Source organism: Danio rerio, chromosome 5 (assembly GCF_049306965.1).
Source record: "Danio rerio strain Tuebingen ecotype United States chromosome 5, GRCz12tu, whole genome shotgun sequence".
NCBI classification, from domain to species: domain Eukaryota; kingdom Metazoa; phylum Chordata; class Actinopteri; order Cypriniformes; family Danionidae; genus Danio; species Danio rerio.
Genome location: NC_133180.1, coordinates 18,067,501 through 18,090,231, shown reverse-complemented (window position 1 = coordinate 18,090,231; position 22,731 = coordinate 18,067,501). Strand labels below are relative to the sequence as shown.

The 22,731-nt window shown below is 38.3% G+C and overlaps 1 protein-coding gene across 33 annotated transcripts in view; it reads right to left on the bottom strand.

Annotated features, from left to right (window-relative positions):
• fbrsl1 (fibrosin-like 1) overlaps positions 1–22,731 on the bottom strand; it is a 584,485-nt gene that overhangs the window by 389,545 nt on the left and 172,209 nt on the right. For all 33 annotated transcript variants that reach the window (XM_073952014.1, XM_073952015.1, XM_073951998.1 and 30 more), the window contains exon 3: positions 8,107–8,199. In XM_073952014.1, coding sequence (XP_073808115.1) covers positions 8,107–8,199 — 93 coding nt within the window. The remainder of the gene's footprint in view (positions 1–8,106; positions 8,200–22,731) is intronic.

Below are 22,731 nucleotides of genomic sequence, written 5' to 3'. Positions count from 1 at the left end.
TTGTCGGCTTAGTCCCTTTATCAATTCGGGGTTGCCACAGCGGAATGAACAGCCAACTTATTCGGCAAGTTTTTACGCAGCGGATGCCCTTCCAGCCGCAACCCATCTCTGGGAAACATCCACACACACATTCACACACACACACACACACACTCATACACTGCGGACAATTTAGCCTACCCAATTCACCTGTACCGCATGTCTTTGGACTGTGGGGGAAACCGGAGCACCCGGAGGAAACCCTCGCGGAGGCGGAGAGAACATGCAAACTCCACACAGAAATGCCAACTAAGCCGAGGTTTGAACCAGCGACCCAGCGACCTTCTTGCTGTGAGGTAACAGCACTACCTACTGCGCCACTGAAGTTTCACAAACTAATTTCAAAAGGAGCATGTGATATGACTGTGCACGACTGGCTTTTCATCTGTAATCAGTACTAATCCAATAAGAGTGATCCAAGCTAACTATAAATGGATTGTTTTCTCTCTACTGCTCTATTTTTGTTTTGGAAGAATCCCCCCTTCCACCCAATCTCCTCCTTTTCCTCCCTTTTCTAAGGGGGAGCTATCGAGACCCACCTGATCTCAAATCCCCTTATATGCTTACTGAACAGGCATGAGCCTTGGGCTCAAGTATCTCAGAGCTCAGGGTTCTCTCCCGGGACAGCATGCCAAACCTGCTATAAACGCTAAGCATATCTAAGTGGGAACTCTTGAACTATTGTCATGTATCTAAAACATGCACAGTAGTGTGTCCTGGCTAAAAGTCCCAGATCACTAGTTAATTACACATAAATGGGGAGTTAATCACATATTAAAGTGTTAAATAATGTCACATATTAAAATGTTATATACTATTGTAAAGGATGATAATTAAACCATATTAACAAAAACAACTGTAAGCAAAAGAAAGCCAGAAAAAAACACAGTGTGTGATAATGAAACGATGATTACCTCTACACGGTTAATGTTAGGCCTGTTAATAATCTGTTCAAAAAATGATTAAAGTGAAAGCAGCGACCGCTGCTGCTTACAAAAAGTTATATTAAAAAAATCCTGAGCTCCTGAAAGCAGCAGGACTGTGGGTGCAAGATCATAATTTTTTTGTCCAGTTTATTCTAAAGATAAAGATAAAAAATAACAGCACCTTTCAGTCTGTCACCGTCATGCAAATGTAAAATATCAAAGAAACACTAGTAGTACTTCATTCCACTAAAGCGATTTTTCCCCATATGTACATGATCTTCATTTGTTTGACACTTACACTCTTCCACAGAGTCTCAAGCATAAAACAGCATTCTAAAAAGGGAGCATTTAGAAAAAGTTTGACTTGGATTGTCATTCCACTGTGTATGTATGTGTGAATATATACTATTGTAGCAATGTATACTGAATATAGTACCTCACAATACAGTATATCTCATATAAAGTGCAATACACAAAATTAATTGACACCGTTGATTCCTGACCTCACATCAAATACTAAAAATAACCACTCCATAACCACAGTAATAGGTTTCATGCACAACTCCCGCCATGAGTAACAGATGGAGACATGATACAGAGCCCCGCAATAGCTCAAACGAGAGAAATGCAGCCTTTTCCAGACATCTCGAGTAAAACTAGAAGGCAACTTCCACATCCCAACATCGCAGACCAGGCCTGAATACCAATCTCCAAATCTCTGCTGCTCTCCCTCCTGTCATTTCCCCCTCTTTTTGCCTCTTTCCTCTGTGCGATTGGCAATTTCTGCCTCTGTCTCAGGGGGTGACTTTTCCGCAAGACCAATTTTGTCCTTGCGCAGGATTCAGTCACACACATACACACACACACACCTGCTACAGGGGTTTAACCCTCATCAGTTCCTCTGTTCTCTCTCTCACACTCAGCACAAACTCCCGCTGTGACAATTAGAGAAGTGTTCCTAAGAAAACCCGGAAAGGCAGCACTGCAGGATCCGAATACTTTTCTAGAACCTTTCTCTCACAGAAGAGCGAGGAGGAGGCGTAACGTAGTGGGTGCAAAGCTCACTGGGAGGCCAGAAATTTGTAGAGTTAGCCTTACAATGCCCCGGTTCATTCACATTGCCACATTCAAAGTTGAAAGGGAGACTTATTTAAATGATAATGAGGAACAATACGTTGGATTTAGTGCTGCCGAGAGAGGAGAAAAAATCCATTACACCGTTCGCGGTTCATAAGCCATGGGGCCGGGCCACATCTAAACACGCTCCCTTAAAAGCCATTATAAGCAGCACTCAATGGATTTGCCTAGCACTTAGGACTTCAAAAAAGGATTAAGATGCAGGCTCGGAGAGAATGAGAGAAAAGCGAACGCGAAAGAAGGAGAAACGGGGCGGTAGAGTGAGTGGGACAGCAGCTGTTTTTGGGTTAACCAAACAACCTCTTTAAAAAGAAATGGGGGTGAACTTGCTTCTTAATCCAAACCCATTTTTTACACTGGCTCGACCCCTAAAATCTCTCTCTCTCTTTCTTGCGTCACACTGCATTTCTTGGTACCCGACAGATTTGGTGACAAGTGGGAGGAGGTGGGTTGTTTAGCTACGGACCAAGCTATTGGTTAAGGTAGGGCAGGGGATGAAAAGAAGCCAATCGGGACGCAATGGAGCGTAAAGTCAGCGAGTGAACAGACGGCTGAGATGCAGTGTCTCTGTGGGCAGCTTTTCTGACATGCTGAGGCGGGTTTGAAACTATCAGTGTCCTGAATAGTTTTACCTTCGTGCCAGATCCACTTCAAACTTGAAAACATGCTTGGTCTTCAAATGAAATTCAAATAAGCCATCGCGTATCTAAATTTATCTGAATGACAATAGGATGAAAAGGAAAACAATTGCTCATTAGTGTTTTCCATGGATCTCCTAAAAAGTCACTTATTCAAGAAATGCAAACACAGAAAATGATCAACACTGTCAACTGGTTCTTAATGTGACAGGTCTTGTATGAAACAGTAAAGGCGCTCAATGATTCAGAGTCAGTTTTCTTTGTCAATGCTCCATATGTGCGACTGCCATGTTTCAGCTTGGTTAGTACACCTTGATCGATCTCATTGGTCACTGAATTAGGATTAACAAATATGAAGCCTGTTCGGGAGCAGTAAAATAATAACAATAACAAAAAAAAAAAAAACACAACTGAAGATTTTTTTAGAATTTTACATTTCTTAGAAATGAAAGCTTTAGTGGTAGTTCTGCCAAGAAGACTGGTATGTCAAGTCATTCATAATAATTATCTCATCAGCCTATAATGACCAAGCGTGCTGCATACTGTACAAGCCCATCTAAACAATTTGTTTCTCTGTACTCTGGTGACGTTGCAGAAGTTTCCCTCCATCCTCCCCACCATCACCAGGTCAGCCTTACTCAGGGGTTGGCTTTGCCCTGCCTTTATCCTCAGACAGGATCTGCCAGATCAGCCAGAGTTCTGCACCAAAGATGGGGCTTACATCAAATGACTTTATGAAAGGACCATAACAAACTTACATTTATCCAAACTATTCACAATAAATGTTAAAATTTTTATCTGCCTCCTAAAGTCTTTCTGATAGAACTGAGGAATTTGAATTCCACACACACACACACACACACACACACACACACACACACACACACACACATATATATATATATATTTTATATATATATATATATATATATATATATATATATATATATATATTTCTATTCAACTAATCGTCTAGTCGACTTTAATGCTCTGCCATAACGCTTTTTGATTGACGTCGACTAGTCGGGCTCCGCATATCAAGTGGTTTGATCAGAACTACATAACAGCTTTACACACGAAGATGGTTCACTGACTGTAACTGCCCTTTAGATTATTTAAAGTAATTTATAAAATCTTTTTTTTTTCTTATGTCAGCTTTAAGGATTCACATGAACTTTAAGTGAACTTTAATTCGTAAAACATAGGAAAGTTTGATTGGACCATGCAAATACCCTAGAGCAGATGCAAGCCAATCACGTTTATGCAACGATGAAAATGTCATGTGATCACCGTGAAACCGCAAAAAACATCTGACTTAAGCAGGATTTGGAGCAGCTTTCAAATGCGCACTATCATAGTGGTAGCTAAAATATGCATCTGAGCAGAACTCTGACAGTGTAATAAGGCTTAATGTTATAGCCTTTGTCTTTCATGCATTATTTTGTCATGAGAAAACTTCACATGAATCTGTGTGTTAAAGACATATGCATTACTTCTGCAGTAAAATACGTTATAGTTACATTCTTACTAGAACCTGCAGTGATCAATGTGTTGACTGCATTTATTCATTCATTTATTTTATTTTCAGCTTACTCCCTTTCTTAATCTGGGGTCGCCACAGCGTAATGAACCGCCAGCTTATCCAGCATATGTTTTATGCAGCAGATGCCCTTCCAGCTGCAACCCATCTCTGGGAAAAATCCATACACACTCATTGACACTCATACACTATGGACATTTTAGACTACCCAATTGACCTGTACTGCATGTTCTTGGAATGTGGGGGAAACCGGAAAACCCGGAGGAAACCCACGCGAACACACAGAAACGCCAATTGACTCAGCCGAGGCTCGAACCGGCGACTTTTCTTGCTGTAAGGCGACAGCACTACCTACAGCGCCACTGCGTCGCCTGACTGCATTTATTTAGCAGTAAAATTTGTCAGCGCTAATGTTGCATTATTAAGTGTTACATTTGATTTGCACTAAAATTAGTCATTGGTAATGTTGCATTGTTTTTGCAACGCGATATGAGCTGTCAAACAGCATGTTTATATATTTCCTGCAAATAAATCGCAAATTGTGGGATGTTGCAAAACATTTGCATCTTGTGTTTTATTGATGACATCACCAGTGACTAGACGATGTTGGCTTTGATAAAATCAAAGTCGACTTCCAAAAATCTAAAGTTGTTCAACCCCTAATAAAGTATATATATATATATATACATATATAAATGAGCAATATCACACGAGTAGCAGTGTGAAATGGCTGTATATCGGCACTGGTGGGAAGCGTGCGTTGCCTTAGTGCCCCCACCAGTGCCGATATACAGCCATATCGCACTGCTACGAGTGTGATATTGCATTTATATAACAGTTTGATGGCATAATTGAGTATAAAAATAGAATCTAACATGAAGAGTCTCAAAAACCCTTTTGTATAAGGAACTACTTTCTTCAGGATTCAAATCATAAGCTGACAGTTAAACAGTTGAGCGTGCATCTTTTTTTCATATAGATTTTTTTTTATGTATATGTATGTGTTTGTGTGTATATATATATATATATATATATATATATATATATATATATATATATATATAACTGTTTAATATTCTTGAGAATATCTAGGGACAAAAATAACTTAGAGACAACTTAGCAACCACCTAGAACACTAGACATGACAAGATTAAAACAAACAAACAAACAAACAAAGAAAACTTAGAAAACATTAGCAACCACATAGGAACACCTTCACAAAAGCCACTACAACCTAAACACTTTTAAACTGTGAAGCACCATTTTAAGATTTATTGTGAAACAAAAATGTATAATCAGGAGAAAAAAAACTGTTGCATTCCCAGACATCAATCATTTGAGTTGCAGAACGATAATCATGCCTTTCCAAAAAAAGCAAGAAGGAAAATAAGATGAAAATGACATGTAATCTAAGACATATTTATCGTTAGTGATGTAGTTTATTATTGTTTTGTAAATGCATCATCACTTTGTACAGTGAAAAATCAAACATGAATGTGGAGTTTGTTTACTTTACCCAAAAACATTAGTTACCAATAAGAAAGTTGCCCCGATCAGTATTGGAAATTACAGAAATGAGGTTTTGTTGAACTATATGTCCAAAAAGGTTCACATGTGAGGGGAAACATTACATTTGAACCATACTCAACTGTGATGTGAACATAGCTAAAGAGCGTATGACGAATTGAATAAACTCAACTTTTTGTTCACAGCCTCATATTCATTCAAGTCAAATAAAGTCTTTATTGACTCCATTAATTGATTAACAAACTGTTTCAATAATATCTGCACCACAACTAAAGCCACGCTAAACAAGTGGACGTGTCACATTAAAACAAGAACATCTTAGCAAATGTAACCATAGCTAAAGCTGCAAGCCCCTATGTTGGCTGTTTCTTAAATCACTCAGAGCCTGCCCTCAGTTCTCAGAGACAACGCCATCCCCCTCGTTTGTTTCCATTTCCTTCTGACACTCCAGCGACAAAAAAGAAATCCAGTTTCATCCGCCTCTGAAGCGCGGAGATCGTTAGCTAGCGGCGCACACGCCTAAGCGCCTTTGAAGTGGGTATGAAAAGCGTATTTGGTATGCAAAGAAAATTAGCATGTATGGCGAATCACAAGGCAAGATTTTTTTACACCATTTAACGATGTGACAGTGATGAAAGATGATCCTGTTTACAAAGCTAGCGTTTGCGCGGCGTCCGGGCCTGGTGCGGCAGGACGCGCAACCGACGATCCCTCGCCCGCCCGTCCGTGTCTTTCTCTCGCTCCGAGATGGACAGATAGGCCTACAGATGACATGGATATGGCGCTCTGCATTTTAGCACCATTTCTTTGGCAGGAGATTAGAGGGAAATGTCATATCTGGCACTGTCAGCCATTACAGTCTGCAATTTTCTGCAGTCTTTCAGCCCTCCCTCCCTCTCTCTGTCTGCCCGTTGTTCTGTCGCTTTTTGCTGTCAAAACTGTCAGCCTGGATCACGCTTTTATCTGCCTCGAGCTCGTTTCGCTCTCTTCCTCGCTCTCCCTCTCTGACTTTTTCTTTTTTCATGAAAAACAGCCTTTTGCACAAATTCATAAATGATGGCGGTGAAGGGTGGGAGGGGGAAAGCGAAGGCTGAAATTTTCCCTCCGAATCCTTAACAGCCAAAGCATCACATTTAATCTCTTCATTAAAAACATTTTATTCTTTTCATCATCTTCTCCTCCCTTCATCCTCGGCTCGCTGAGGCGCGCACAGCCTCGCCGGCTCCGTATTACCCATCCATCCGAACGAATTTGCTAGGGATTTCGGACACGCGTTTGACAGCCGTTAGTTAGGGACGCGTATTCTGCTAGTCTTGAGGGAATTAGACACAAATTCTCATTACCCCTCTCTCAATCACATTACTTCTTCATCCAAGCCCCGACTGATACCCTACTGCTGGTTTTCTCTTCGAAATAGCACCAAATTACATAGAAATAGCACCAAATAAGAATAGGGAACCTACAGCAGTGCTTCATTTTGACTCAACCTGTAGTTCTGACTCCAAGGTCATTGTCCACAACAATATTTCAAGCGCCATAAATTTTCTAGTTGGCTGTAATAACGAAATAAAGTAATAGTAACATCACTTGATGTGTGAAATTGGTTAAACAAAAATAAACAAAGTACATTTAGCTGATTATGTACAGTAGACTCTAGCCTAGCATTTTTTTGTTTTTAAAAGATATCTAATAGACGTTTAAACATAGTCGTCTTGGCTAAAAAAAGAGTAAATTTGGCCTGTCAGTGAAAATCTAATAGACGTCTAAGAATAGGCCAAAACTAGACTAGTCATCAAATAAACAGAAATGAATGACTACACATATAAAGTCTGTCTAATCTGTCTATTTGATGACTATAGTCTACTTTTGGGCTATTCTTAGACGTCTATTAGATTTTCACTCACAGCCCAAGTTTAGCCTTGTTTTATCTAAGCTGTCTTTATTAAGATGTCTATTAGACATTTATTAAACATAAAATTGTTTGCTGGGAGGGCGAGTATAAGCCACTGTCACATTTCAGAAATCCACATTTCAGAGATCCACTATTGATAGCATAACTGCAGAGAGTTCAATGATATGTTTGCAGTCAATAATGCATGGCTATTATAAAAAAAAGAGTATTGTGCATCCAACAGGCATTTTCCTATAGAAATCCTTTTCTACAAACATGTAAGAACACTTCAATGCAATTACAACTGAATGAGACTTTTAACAAACCGAGTCTTGAAAAGCAAAACAGACCTCTTCTATTGGCTGTTACGGATATTGACGTCATAATGACACATTTGATTGTGCTTACCTCACTGAGTCGATCTTTAGAGCTGCTCCTCTGTGCTGCATTCACCTCTGTCTCCTCTATTTTCTTCACAGCCTGGCTCAGAAGACTCACCGACTAGGAAAAGCAAAGAAAAATAAAATTTAGAAAAAGCTTTATGTGACTTGTAAACCTTATGATAAGAGCTGATCTAGAAAACTTGGTCTTCAGGCAAGTTTGGAGAAAGAGTACAATCTGCTTGCGATGTATGAAATACAGTTTCTGGGCACACAATCTTATTAATTTTAATTGAGCACCTTAGTCTCAATATCAACAACCATTTATGATCACTGTTTACTCATACCACATATTAAAATAAACCTGTTACAGAACCTTGGTTTACACAACAGTCTATGCACTTGCTGCATCCCAGGCACCAATATGTTTACAATGTTTAAAAAGTCACTGTCTGAACATCTGAGATTATGCATAAACAATATTATTAGAGTACACTGTGAGTGTATATTGGCACCATTGGCCACGAAAAAATGAGACAAATGCCTGAAAATATGGGCCAAAAAAGATTATGCTGCACTGTATTGCATTCAGTGTGTTCCGCCAAGTTATAGTCACTAAGCAGTGTGAAGTGGCTTTCACACCAGACGTGGAAAGCGCTGTGTTATAAAAACCCAGTCGTTTCATTGCATTTCAGTTCACAGTTTGTTGCTCCAGACCAAAACACAAGGGCTCTCCTCTATTTTCCTCATAGCCTAGCTCAAAAGACTAGGCAAAGCAAAAAAATAAAAATAAAAATAGACTTCAGAAAAAGAGAACAAAAGCTGTATGTGACTGTTGCAAACCTTATGATAAGAGCTGATCTAGAAATCCTGGGTCTTCAGGCATGTTTGGAGAAAGAATACACTCTTATCTGCTTGTGATGTATAAAATACAGTTTCTGGGCACACAACCTTATTCATTTGAATTGAGTACCTCAGTCTCAATATCAACAACCATTTATGATCACTGTTTACTCATACCGCATATTAAAATGCTCCTGTTTCTGATTTTTGCAGCCGATACGGAGTACAGATTCTTTGTCATGGTGATCACCCGATAAAGAATACCAATTCTGATACTTCAAGCTGTATAATGCATAAAACACATTTTCGCTCGCTCTCGTCTGGTATTTTCACTAATTCACAGCCATCACGGTGCCAGTATGAATTTGCAGGAGACTTGCAGAGCTTCTGACAGAGGTCATATGATTGTAAGAGACACTAGATGGGGGCGATCACTCTACTCATGTCACATCAGCTACAAACACTGGATATACAATGGTTGCAACAAAGAGACCATCGCTTGTGTGAGTCGTGCCAATAAACTGTGTACACAGAGGTTGCATCGCACCTGTATTAGAGTTGGGCGATGTCGACTAATTTGGCGTTGTACGATGTCTAATGTGAAACATTGCGATGGACGATGGCATCGTCATCATGTAAAGAGCGAGGGAGTGGGGTGGGGGGGTAGGGGGGTGATAGACTGTGCGCGACGAGTCTGAAGAGCTATGAGGGATCCGGGGGTGAGAAGCGTGCGTGACTTATTTGAGGACCGGGATGGAGACGCACGAATTCCGGGAGATTATCACTCATTTGCGGGCATTATGAGTCCCGCAAATGCATAGAGACTCCCGGAACTTCTGTGAGACTTGGGATGTCTGAATATCATGTTTAACAACCGTAGTGAGCCGCGATCCAGCGGTACAGACTTGATAAAGACGTGCACTGCTCTCCGTCTCTGGAGCTCTGAGAGAGAAGCTTGTGGCTGTGTGTGTGTATGTGTGGCTCTGCAGTGAGCACTACTTGTCTGTGTGTGTGTGTGGTCACATGATGTGCGTTTTCAGCGGACGGTGGGCTGTTCAGAAATGCTAGGTAAAACACTGTGTGGATGTGGATCATTTTTGTTCTAAAATGCCATTTTAATACTAAGACATATTAGTGTAAATGGGGCCTAAGTGCATTTTTTTTTGCGAGCCTGTTTGCGAGGGGGGCGGGGCATTGGCGATGCCGGCTCAGCATCGTGTTGTCTATTTGTCATCGGCATCGTCTATCGGCCCAACCCTAATCTGTATGTATTTTTAGCTGCTGTGACCCGAGCACAATGATCACTCACGCCCCCCACATCATTCATCTCCTCACGTGTTGTAGCTACTGTATGCGTAACCCAGGAAGTATGTTTTATGTGCATCTTCCTCTGCTTGTAGATCGGTTCATGAGATCCGCCAGATCAGTAAGTTCTCAGCGAGTCATTAAATGTGATCATCAGCTGCACCCCAGGCACCAATATTTTTACAGTATATAAAAAGGTTTCTGTCTGACCATCTGAGATTAGGCATAAACAATATTATTAGAGTACACTGAGAGTGTATATTGGCACCATTGGCCACCAAAATCAGACAAATGCCTGCAAATATGGGCCAAATAATTTTTATGCTGCACTGTACTGCATTCATTGTGTTTGTTTTACTCTCCCTCCTGCCATAGTCACTGAGCGGTGTGAAATGGCTTTCACACTAGACGTAGAAAGCACTGTGTTATGAAACCCAGCCATTTTATTGCATTTCAGTTCAGTTTGTTGCTGCTTCAACCAAAACACAAGGTAAGCGGAGCGCATGCGATATGGTCAAAATATAAAACAGCTCAACATTCCACTGTGTGTATAATCCTTTGATAAACCTGTAAATGTATCTATGCAAAAACTGCACATGGTCACCAGAAAAGCAAAGCTCACTCAAAAAATGGGCTGAAGGGCTGAAATTTCATTTCTGTTGCTTGCAAAATTGCATAACTGTACTGTCATGGCAATGCTGGTAAAATACTGCTAATGCAATACTGGTAAAAACTCATCCATTGTCAAATGGAAAAGTCAGCTATATATATATATTTATATATGTATATATATATATATATATATATATATATATATATATATATATATATATATAGAGAGAGAGAGAGAGAGAGAGAGAGAGAGAGAGAGAGAGAGAGAGAGAGAGAGAGAGAGAGAGAGAGTGAGAGAGAGAGAGATAGAGAGAGAAATAGATAGATAGATAGATAGATAGATAGATAGATAGATAGATAGATAGATAGATAGATAGATAGATAGATAGATAGATAGATAGATAGATAGATAGATAGATAGATAGATAGATAGATAGATAGATAGATAGATAGATAGATAGATAGATAGATAAAATATACAAATAAATTATTATTACAAAACATTTTTGATTTAGTTTTTTGGCCTAGAGCATCTAGAATTTTTTGGCTTCGGATTTGGCCAAGACATTTCATTTCAGTCCAAATCTATAAGTTATCACCAACAAAATTAAGTCTTTGATTGCAACTGACGCTATAAAACAGCATAATTATCTCAAAGACACACAATATTCTAATATGCAAATATGTAAGGTGATCCTTTCTTCTGTTTGCTATGGAAATTTTAAGCCCAAGAGGTGTCTAGATCTGTCTGGAACCAGCTCATTGTTGTCTTACTACTTTTATCTGGTGCACCAACAGCATTTGCCCATGAAAACCCAAGGGAAGCCCAATCTGAGAGTGGGGGGCAGGTGAAGGTGGTGTCTTTTGATGAAACAGTGAAATGTTGGTGGTGATGTAGGCAGCTTCATGCAATTCTGTGATCTGATTGGTGGAAGAGGTTAGGGATGCTCTAAAAACTCCCTACTTCACCTGCCTTTGAAGATACACTGCTTTGAAATAGCTCACCTGGAAATAGCATTCACTAAACTTGTCTTTTTTGGATAGCAATCTGCAGGTAAGGATATACAGTAAAAAATATTAGCTAAGAGCTAGGTCCAACAAACAAACAAACAGACAAACAAACAAACAAACAAACAAATAATTACATTTTTCTATGCATTTATAAAACAGTTTTGTCTGGTTCTTGAATCTGATTGGCTGATAGCCGTGAAATATTCTGCCAGTAACAGCACTCATTCAACCTCTTTACCCTTCACCCTTGTGTATTACTCCACCCACATACAGCAACAAGCAGAGGACACTCTACAGTTTGACAAAAATTGCAGCCGTTGGACAACATTATGTACTTTTAAGGATTTTTTTAGTCAAGAATGTAGTTGTTTAGATTGCAACTGTGCAGTTTATTTATAAAGGATAGTGTCTATGTTAAAATATTTATAACTTTTGAGAGACAGCGCATTGGCGGCCATCAGCCTGATATTGAGCAGAGCAAAGATGGTTGACATTGTCCTACCAAAAGTAATGTATGTATATATATATATATATATATATATATATATATATGTATGTATGTATACATATGTATTAATTATATATGTATATGTTTATTAATATGTATATTAATAAATATTAATGTATTATGTATATTATATTATATTTTATTAATTAATATTATGTATATTAATATGTATATTAATAAATATAATTTATATATATATATATATATATATATATATATATATATATATATATATATATATATATATATATATATATATATATATATATATATATAGTTTTATTTATTTTTTACATTCTATTATTTTACTTTTATGTATATAAATCATTTCATGGTTTCCACTTCATAAAAATGTTTAACCAGAAGTACATGAATAATACTCGAATGCCAAATTAAACTAATAATATTATTAAAATTTGACCACATATGTGATCCTAGATCACAAAACCATCTTATGTTGGTCTTATGTTGCATGTTTATATTTTTGGCATTAGCCAAAAATACATTGTATGTGTCAAAATCATTTTGTTTTATGCCAAAAATAAATAGAATACAAAGTAAACATCATGTCCCATGAATATATTTAGTACATTTCCTATACTAAATATTTCTAAACATAATTGGTAATTAGTAATAAAACTTCATTCAGACAGCATTTTCTCAGTATTTACATTAGTTTCACCCTCATATTTCTGTTTTTCCAATAGTTGTATCTCAGCTTAATATTGCCCTAAAAAACATCCTTATAGTATGACTGTTTTTGTGGTCAAGGGTCACAAATCTAATCAAATAAATGCAGTGTTGGTGAACATAAAAGTCTTCATTTAAAGCATAAAACAGTTGACCAACGCTATATATATACTTTTAATTTTAGCACGGGGAATTTTGCATCCATCAATCAGGATGAAATGCAAGTGTGTGTGTGATCTAGTCCCAGTGTGTGTGCATGAGTACACGCGTAAGTATGTGTGTGTATGTGTGTTACTCCAGTAACTCTTGTGTGTAGCTCCCAAGCGGCTTGCTAGGTCTTGGCCCTGGTCTCCAGATCTCTACTCTAATTTAAACAGATCACTGCTACAATTAACCTTTCTGCTAAATATCAATTATAGCCCCAGGCAGAGCAGAATTAAAACGGTCATCAGCGAGTCTGACAGGCCCTGCATTCTGCCACCACCTGGTCATCGTTTCCCCGTCCCTTCTTCCCAGCGGACCCGCACAAGCCCCATTTAATTACCAGAGCCAATACCGAGCCAGCGATGGAACAACACCGCGCCAGCGCTGGATGATTGGCGCAATGAATTACCATTCAGTGGAGGTCAGAAGCAAAAATCGGTGGAGCGATGTGACCCAGGCAAAACGCTTGTGCTATGTCGAGGATTTCCAAAAAAAAAAAAAAAAAAAAGGAGAGCTGCAGGTGGGCCTAATCAAGTCAGAGTAATTTGCCGTAGTCAAGACAGGGGCTCGATTCTGTCAGAAAAGCTGACAAGCTAATCAATCCCGCTATCTCGACGTAATCGGCAGGGCTGCTTAGAGAGTCGCAGAATTGCTGGTGTGTATACTTGTAAAAGCAGGCAAAAGGGTGGGGGTCTCTCTGCCAAATACTGCGTTTGATTTGTTTACTGAACACACTATGAAAATGAATGTTTTCAAGACACCGTCTTCACTGATGTGGAAAACAAAACTCTGATTTTGATATTGCGTCGTTTGGACAGTTTTTTGTATTTACTTTTTGTGTGAATTTTGTTGGACCTGACTTAAAAAAAAAAAAAAGATTTTATTCGGTTTGTTTTGAAGGTCTCTGTTGGTTGAAGGTTTTGCAGGTTTACCTCTGAGAGACTAATCATGCAGAGCACTTAGTTCTTATTTTTGTTTGTGTTTTTTTTTAAATTATGGATTCATGTCTTGTTTAGTGGCGCAAGGTCAAACATGTTGACTACAAGAATCTGTAAAAGACACCATCTCTCATATATTTATGGAATTAAAAAAACAGCTTGAGGTCAAATTATATACACTCGATAAATACTAGTATAATTAAACTGAAATAATCACCATATATTTGTCTAAAGGAATATGCTTTCAGAATCTTCCTTAACACAATTTTCAATACTTTTTTCTACCTCACGTACCCAACATTTTTGTATTTCAAAAATATTGTATTAAATATTGTATTGTATACAGTATTTCCTATAATATTTTTGTCTTCTGGAGATAGTCTTATTTGTTTTATTCTGGTTAGAATAAAAGCAGTTTTTATGTCTTAAACCATTTTATGGTCAAAACTATTAGCCTTCTAAAGTAATATTTGTCGACAAAACAAGACCATCATTATACAACGACTTGCCTAATTAACGTAGTTAAGCCTATAAATGTCACTTGAAGCTGAATACTAGTATCTTGAAAAATATCTATTAAAATATTACTTGATTATATGTTTTAATGATGAAAAAAATCATTTTCCCGTTAAACCAAAAAAAAAAAAAAAATGGAGGAAATAATATACAAGGGAGCTGATAATTCAAGAGCTTTTAAACAGTGTTTTAAACAGTCGCACACATCAGCTGACAGTGTGAGTGATTATCGTCTCATTCGGTATTCACCAGCTTTTTTTTGCTCGCGCGGACACAGTTATTTTTGTCAGTCATGCTGCTTCTCGATTATAAGATCGCATTTGCTTGAATATTGGCCCATCCTTATTGTCGAACCCTGCTTTTAAAAAAAAAACTACAATTTAAACATTATTTTTAACCAGCCAAAGTGGCTAGTGGTGGTGACTATCTAACCCGCCACAGCTGAAATCTACCCGCCAAGGTTGGCCGGTGTTAATGTTAAGCCCTGCTTGTCATTGACAACATTATTAGAGCAATTTTTTCAATAGAATAAAATGAGACACTTGTCATTATCAGATTCCCTCTTGCATTATATTCAACATTATATAGGCTATACAACTATACATTACATTTACATTTTAAACATTTTATTTGCACGCACAACACTTTGTGTAAGCTACGAAGAAATAAAACATGTCAAGTGATTGTTGAAATCATAACTCTAAAATGTGGTTGTTTAAATGATGTGCGCACCACGCTGAAAAAAAAAAAAAAAAGATGTTGTACGTGTGATTTCGTGGCCGTGAATACATCATAACATTAGGACAGAAATTACATTTCTGGGTGAATTATACCTCATAAATACAGTATGTGACACGTTTAACACCATTCGGAGGTGTCCATGTTGCTGAGCAGTGTATGCGAAACAATTATAAAGACTTGTACACCGGCCCGCCCTTACGCCCCCTACTGACCCTGAAAATACAATTGGTTGAATCGAAGAAAAGCTGAAGTAAGATCATGTGTAGGGTCAAATCGAGATGGCGATCTCTTTTCAATTAATCGTGCAGCCCTAACACAAAACAACAGAGTTTTCAAATTTAAAACAGCCTCTTCAGCATTTTCAATTTTTCGGGGCTTGAAAACTCCGGGGTAGTGTGGACGAAAGGCGCAACCACTGCAAAACTATTCGTATTAGTGTAAAAGGGGCCAGAGTGTAACTGTTTGTAAAGCATACATAACCATAGGTAAGCTCAGAATCAATTTGTTTATTGTCCCAACCCTACCGATTGCCTTCTGTGTCCAGCCTAACAGTACAGCTACAACAACATTACACCATAGAGATGAAACTGGACAAAAAATGACGCCACACCACAATGGAAAGGCAAGAAGAGGCCATGAATGTATTTGTGCCATACTCCGGGGCTAAAACCCTTCTCTGACATGCTGCTGAATCCCTGCCCTGAAGGGAGGAGCGTCGAGGCAGGCGTGCTGAGATCCGCGTCGGGGTGAAGTCTCTCTGTTTTGTTATTCTGCTCTTTTGATCCCGCCTAACCTCAAAGGGCCCTGCCGTCTCCAGCCAAGAGCCCCTGAGCCGCCGCAAGTCCCACCTCCATTAGCGCCAGTGTTTCACCTCCGCCTCGCCCTTGTTCGCTCCCCTCCTTCCGATTCCACCTCTTCTCACTCGCACTTTATCTAGGCCGCCCTCATCTTCACCTGTCAGCTGTTTTCACTCAATCCCTACTTTGGGAATCAAGACCTGTCAGTCCTCATTACCCCCCAGCCCAAGTCTCGAACCCCTCGTTTGGATGAAAGCTCTGGGCTGGGAGAGCGTAGCAGAGGGCAGGCTCTGGGGACACAGATCCTTCCCCTAATTTGCTGGAAAAAGTGTCCCGCAGTAGAGAAGCCTCACCTCTATTAACCTAAAGAGAGAGTGAAAGAGAGACAAAGAGGGAATGAGACGAGAGGCAGAGAGAAAGAGAGCGGGCAGGGGCGATGGTGGCACCTCTACAGTGGCTCAATCTCCAGGCTCATTATCCCCGAGCCGCCCCAGAGCGAAGCAGAGCGCTCCGAGCATGGCAGGGCCACAACAGGGCCAGGGGCCAAATGGATTCATCTGCTCTCATTTGCTCCTGTCTCAGCAGAGGCAGCTGCTCTGAGTGAGGGGGTTGGGGGGGATTTACGACTTTGCATTGTGCCACAGAATAGCGCCACCTGTCTCTTAAATTGTGTAATGCCACAACAACAATGATGCAAGTAGTTAATGCAGTGGTACCCTGTAAATAATAAAACATCAGGGTTAAGATTTAAGATTAAGATCATTAAGATTTTTCCAATTTTGTTTTTATTTACAATAAACATATTTCACTTTAATTATCCAGTAGACAACATTTGAAGTGGATCAAGTATGTTTTTCAAAATAAGGTCCTAAGGCAAGAATGGGTCTTGTTTAATAGTTTAAGGACAACTTTAATGAAAGATTTTGAACCATGAATGTGGACTACTTCATTTGAGCTCAAAGGGAAGTTCACTAACAATAATTTTTCACCAAATATTTCTTAATTTTGAGGTTCAAGCATTGAATGATATATATTTACTTATTGTTTAATTTTATTTATTGTTAAATATAATTTTATTTATTGTTTAATTTTATGAATAACTATTATTTAACTTTGTTTGGAATTATACATTTAATTATTTTAATTAGTTATTGCTGTGGTAGTTCTGGTAGTACCTTTTAAAGTTTGAGGTCATTAAGATTCCAATTTTGTATTATTATTATCATTATTGTTATTATTATTATTATTATTATTATTATTATTATAATAATAATAATAATAATAATAATAATAATAATAACAATAATAATAATGATGATAATAATAATAATAATTATTATTATTATTATTATTATTATTATTATTATCATCAATAAAATTATTTTTTGTACTTTTTGTGCCTAACTATGCTGCATATATTTGCTCAAAAATTGGAAGCTTTTATTATGTTAAAAAATATTTCTCTTTTAATATATTTGGGTTCAAAGGGAAGTTTACTAACTAGTTATAGACTAATTATGGAAATAAAGTCACAAAATATTTGTTAATTTTGAGGTTCTAGCATTGTATGATATAATTTATTAATTAAAAAGAGTTTAATTTTATGAAGAACAAATACTTAATTAATTTAGTTTGAAATTATACATTTAATCATTTTAATTTGATATTACTGTGGTGGTTGTAGAATACCTTTTAAATGTTTGGGGTCAATAAGGTGTCCAACTTTATGTTGCTGTTGTTGTTGTTGTTGTTGTTGTTATTAATACTACTACTACTACTACTACTACTAATAATAATAATAATAATAATAATAATAATAATAATAATAATAATAATAATAGAAATAATATCATTATTATTAATATTATCAAAAGTTAGTTTTTTTTGTTCGTGCTTAACTATTCTGCATTTATTTGAACTTTTAAATTTTAAAATAAACATATTTCTCTTTTGATATATTTGAGCTTAAAGTGACGCTCACTAACTAGTGATAGACTAATTATGGAAACAATGATTTGTCAGCAAATATTTCTTAATTTTGAAGTTGTAAGCACAGTTAGCTCTGGCCAATGCAGCTGAGAGCCTAAAGTGGCCCAGAGAAAATATGGCAAATGTGGCCCGCTGGTGGAATTCTGGCTGATATGTGGTCTTGCTTTGGTGTATTTGTAGCCCAGATCTGACAAACGGGAATGGACCACCCTAGAGCCATCATTCCATTCAGTATGTGGTTCGGATGTAAGTGTCTGGTGTGGGCTGGATCTGGGCCAGAATAAAAGCAAACAGTGGCCCAGAATAGGGTCAGTTCTGGTTCATTTGGTTGAATTCTGGCTGAGATGTGATATTGCTATGGCTTGATTGTGGACCAGATCTGACCGCCCAAGTGCCATCATTTCTTGCGGTATGCGGACTGGATGTAAGTGTCTGGTGTGGGCCATATTTGAGCCACATTAATTAAACCTATTATTATTTTGTAGCAAATTGTAGGGTATTATTATTATTATTATTATTATTATTATTATTATTTGTGGTGGTTTTATTATTATTATTATTGCTATTACTATTATCATTATTATTAGTGGTGGTAGCAATAGTAGTAGTAGTAAGTAAAATAAGTTGGACTATTACAAAACTATGCACAAATTAATATTCACAATATTAATCAGTAGTAATATTATTTGAATACGACACTTAGAAAGTTGATTACAGTTTATTACTCATTAAACAACAATAATAGTTGACAGAATGGTTGTGGTTGACCAATCAGAATCAGGTTGTTTGTGATGAGATCATCAGCCTTCCCTATAATCTCCTCTTTCCCGGTCACAATAACCAAAACAACCCTTCTGGGCTGGACTGCATCCCAAGGACACAGCGCTATATACACTAAATGGATTCCTGCTTTTATTGCAATGAGTCTCAAAGTATCCATTAAGCGTCTATCATCGCCACGCATTGTTCATAGCTCAGTGTGATTGATGTCCGCACTATGTGGCCAAACGTATTACACAAGGCTCGAAACCACCAACACGCATCTCATGCTTTCCAGTAAGAAGGGGGTTGCAGGGAGGCAAATTTACACAAATGTTGGTTCTACGGTGAGCGATTTGCATACTCGATCACCCTAGAGGGCAAAAGACACAAGTTTGCATTATGCTTTGAGTGGAAATGACTGACACAGATGGAATCAAAGCAAACAAAAACAGAAGTTCATTAAAGTCAGGCTGTTAAATAAGTGTGTGTGATTAATGCCCAGCGTGGGCTGACAGATATGAAGCTAATAGCGGTGGACACACATTCAAGAACAGATTTTGCAACATGAAATGATATTCACAAATCATTTACCCAACCTAATGTGATAATTTATTTAGAATGGAAGGAATCCTCAATCTTGATTTTAAACTTGATTTATCTCTCTGGAATTAAAGGGATGGCGAAAAGCAGGTGTCTCACAGGTGAACAATTAAGTTTTCTATTGTGTTTTTTTACCCATGTCAACCCAAAAATGAGTCATTTGGCACAATAAAACTAATAAAAGTATGTTATGAAACATTCATTTTATATACAGTTAAAGTCAGAATTTTTAGCCCTCCTGAATTAATAGCCCCTCTTTATATTTTTTTTCCCAAAATTTAAGTTTTTTCCCCCCAACACATTTCAAAACATAATAGTTTAATAACTAATTTCTAATAACTATATTTTACTAGAGCCTCTTTAAGATACTAGTTTTCAGCTTAAAGTGTAATTTTAAGACTTAATTAGCCAAGTTAGGGTAATTAGGCAAGTCAAAAAATAGGTGGACTAATCATTTTGAGCTATACACTCACCGGCCACTTTATTAGGTACACCTGTCCAGCTGCTCGTTAACGCAAATTTCTAATAAGCCAATCACATGGCAGCTATTTAATGTATTTAGGCATGCAGACATGGTGAAGACGATCTGCTGAAGTTCAAACCAAGCATCAGAATGGGAATGAAAGGTGATTTAAGTGACTTTGAACATGGCATGGTTGTTGGTGCCAGACGAGCTGGTCTGAGTATTTCAGAAACTGCTGATCTACAGGGATTTTCACACACAACTCATCTATAGGGTTTACAGAGAATGATCCGAAAAGACATAAGCTGCGTCCCAAATCACATACTTATGCACTATTCTACGCCATTTTGTAGTATAAATAGTGTAAGTAGTGTGTTCACACTGAAAGCTCTAAAAATAATAAGTGCACTTTAATTACGCGGATGATGCACTCATTCAGTCGCTAAAATGAAGTGTGTAATGATGGACACTTCACGCACTCAACGACCGCAGGTTTGCTTACGTAGCGGAAGGGGCAGAGCTATGGGGTGCACATGTTGAATATTTATTTTGGATGGTGAAAGCAAAATTCTCTTACGAGAGAAATTATAGTGCCTCCTGATAGTGAATGCGGCAATACTCATGGCAGGTATTATTTGATAATTTGGTCGTTTATTTTACTGATTTGGCAACCGTCAAACATCATCAGAGAAACGGGTTAAATTTCCGCTTAGTAAAAAAACATTAGTGTGCCATTTGGGACATCACTACATACATATACTATCCTGTTGAGTTTGTAAGTGCACAAGTACATAGTGCATGAGTGCATAGTGTATAGTGTGCCATTTAGGACGCAGCTATAGATCCATTCTGCCTTGTATCGACAGTTCAGACTGGTGGTGGTTTAATTGTGTAGGGGATATTTTCTTGGCACACTGTGGGCACATTAGTGCCAATTGAGCATCGTGTCAATGCCACAGCCTACCCGAGTATTGTCGCTGACCATGTCCATCCCTTTATGACCACAGAGCACCCATCTTCTAATGGCTACTTCCAGCAGGATAACACGCCATGCCATAAAGCGTGAATCATCTCAGACTGATTTCTTGAACAAGACAATGAGTTCACTGTACTCAAATGGCCTCCACAGTCACCAGATCTCAATCCAATAGAGCCCCTTTGGGTTGTTTTGGAACGGGATAATTTGCATTATGGATGTGCAGCCGACAATGGACTAATATTGACCAAATTCTCTGAGGAATATTTCCAGTACCTTGTTGAATCTATGCTATGAAAGATTAAGGCAGTTCTGAAGTCAAAAGGTGGTCTAGTACTAGTAAGGTGTACCTAATAAATTAGCCAGCATTTAATTTAAAAAACAAGAAAAATGGCTCTGTTGTAGAGCTAAACCACATTACAATCTTTCAACCACAAAACAGATTAGTACATGCGAATGTATTCCAAGTGTAAACCAATTGATGCATGTCCAAATCCAGTACTGAGATCAGTGATTGGAGCAATGTCTCCATCCAATCAGAGCTCCCCTTATTCCTTTGACTAACCAGATTTGTGCATACTAAGTGCTACTGAAAGGCAGGGCCCCATATGGCCTTATATCATGTTCAGTGGTGTCTTTACCCACTGACCCCAAGTCCCTCAGGGCCCATGGGTTAATGAAAGGGGTAGATCAGTGGTCCCTGAGGGCCTGTCTATCTGTCTGTCTGTCTGTCCGCCTCAGTCCTATTTTCCACTCCCCAGCCATATGCCTTGGAGACCGAAGCACAAAGATGACACATGGGCTTAAACATGAGCTCTCCTCATCTCTGCCACCAACTGTCTCAGGGGGCACCGCGGGTCTAACCAATATACCGAAATACATACACACAACACCAACACACACAGAGACACATGTGACACCTGGAGGGCAATTAGACCACATGTCGCCCCGAGTGTTTACCTAAAATACACAGCGGCCCCTGCTGCCTCCCATGATGCACCTCTCCCTATGCAATTACGATAAAAATACAAAGTAGAAGAGAAACACTTTTAAAAACACCCCAAAAAAAGGGTTTTGTTTGTTTGTTTGTCAACATCTCTAATGTGGCGGCAGACGCTGTTTTTCCTAGCTACATTTTCAACCCGAAGCTTGAAAGAAGAAACGTGTTTTGCGAGATGTTATGAAAACTAATGGGGCAGATTCAAATAAGGCGTCTTTGTGATGCAGCCCACTTGGTTTGCTCATTTGCAAGGCAAAATCCCGGCTTTAAATTCTTTACAAAGACAAAAAAAAAAGGCCCCCGGGCTAGTGCAGAAACATCTGGCGCTAAACAAACGTCTCGGCGTTCATTTGTAATGTACACGGCTCGCTACAAGAGTGAGCTGTTGGAATGGCTGCGGTGTAAATTGGCTCCATCAAGACAATCACATCACACCTGCTGAGACACTGGCTGTTCAAAGCAGCATTAATCCCAGTATGGCAGGTAAAAATCCATTCAAAGTACACTGGACTTATTGATGACATGCACAAATCGGTTGACTGCATTTGGCTGGCCATTTGTCAAGGACGCTTACATTAACATTAATCAAAATGTATCACGGAAGTACTGAGAAGTTCTTACAGTATACTTTGTAAATAAATTCCTTAAATTATTCTAACAAAACATGGTAGCAGTGGCATAGAACATTGATGGCATCA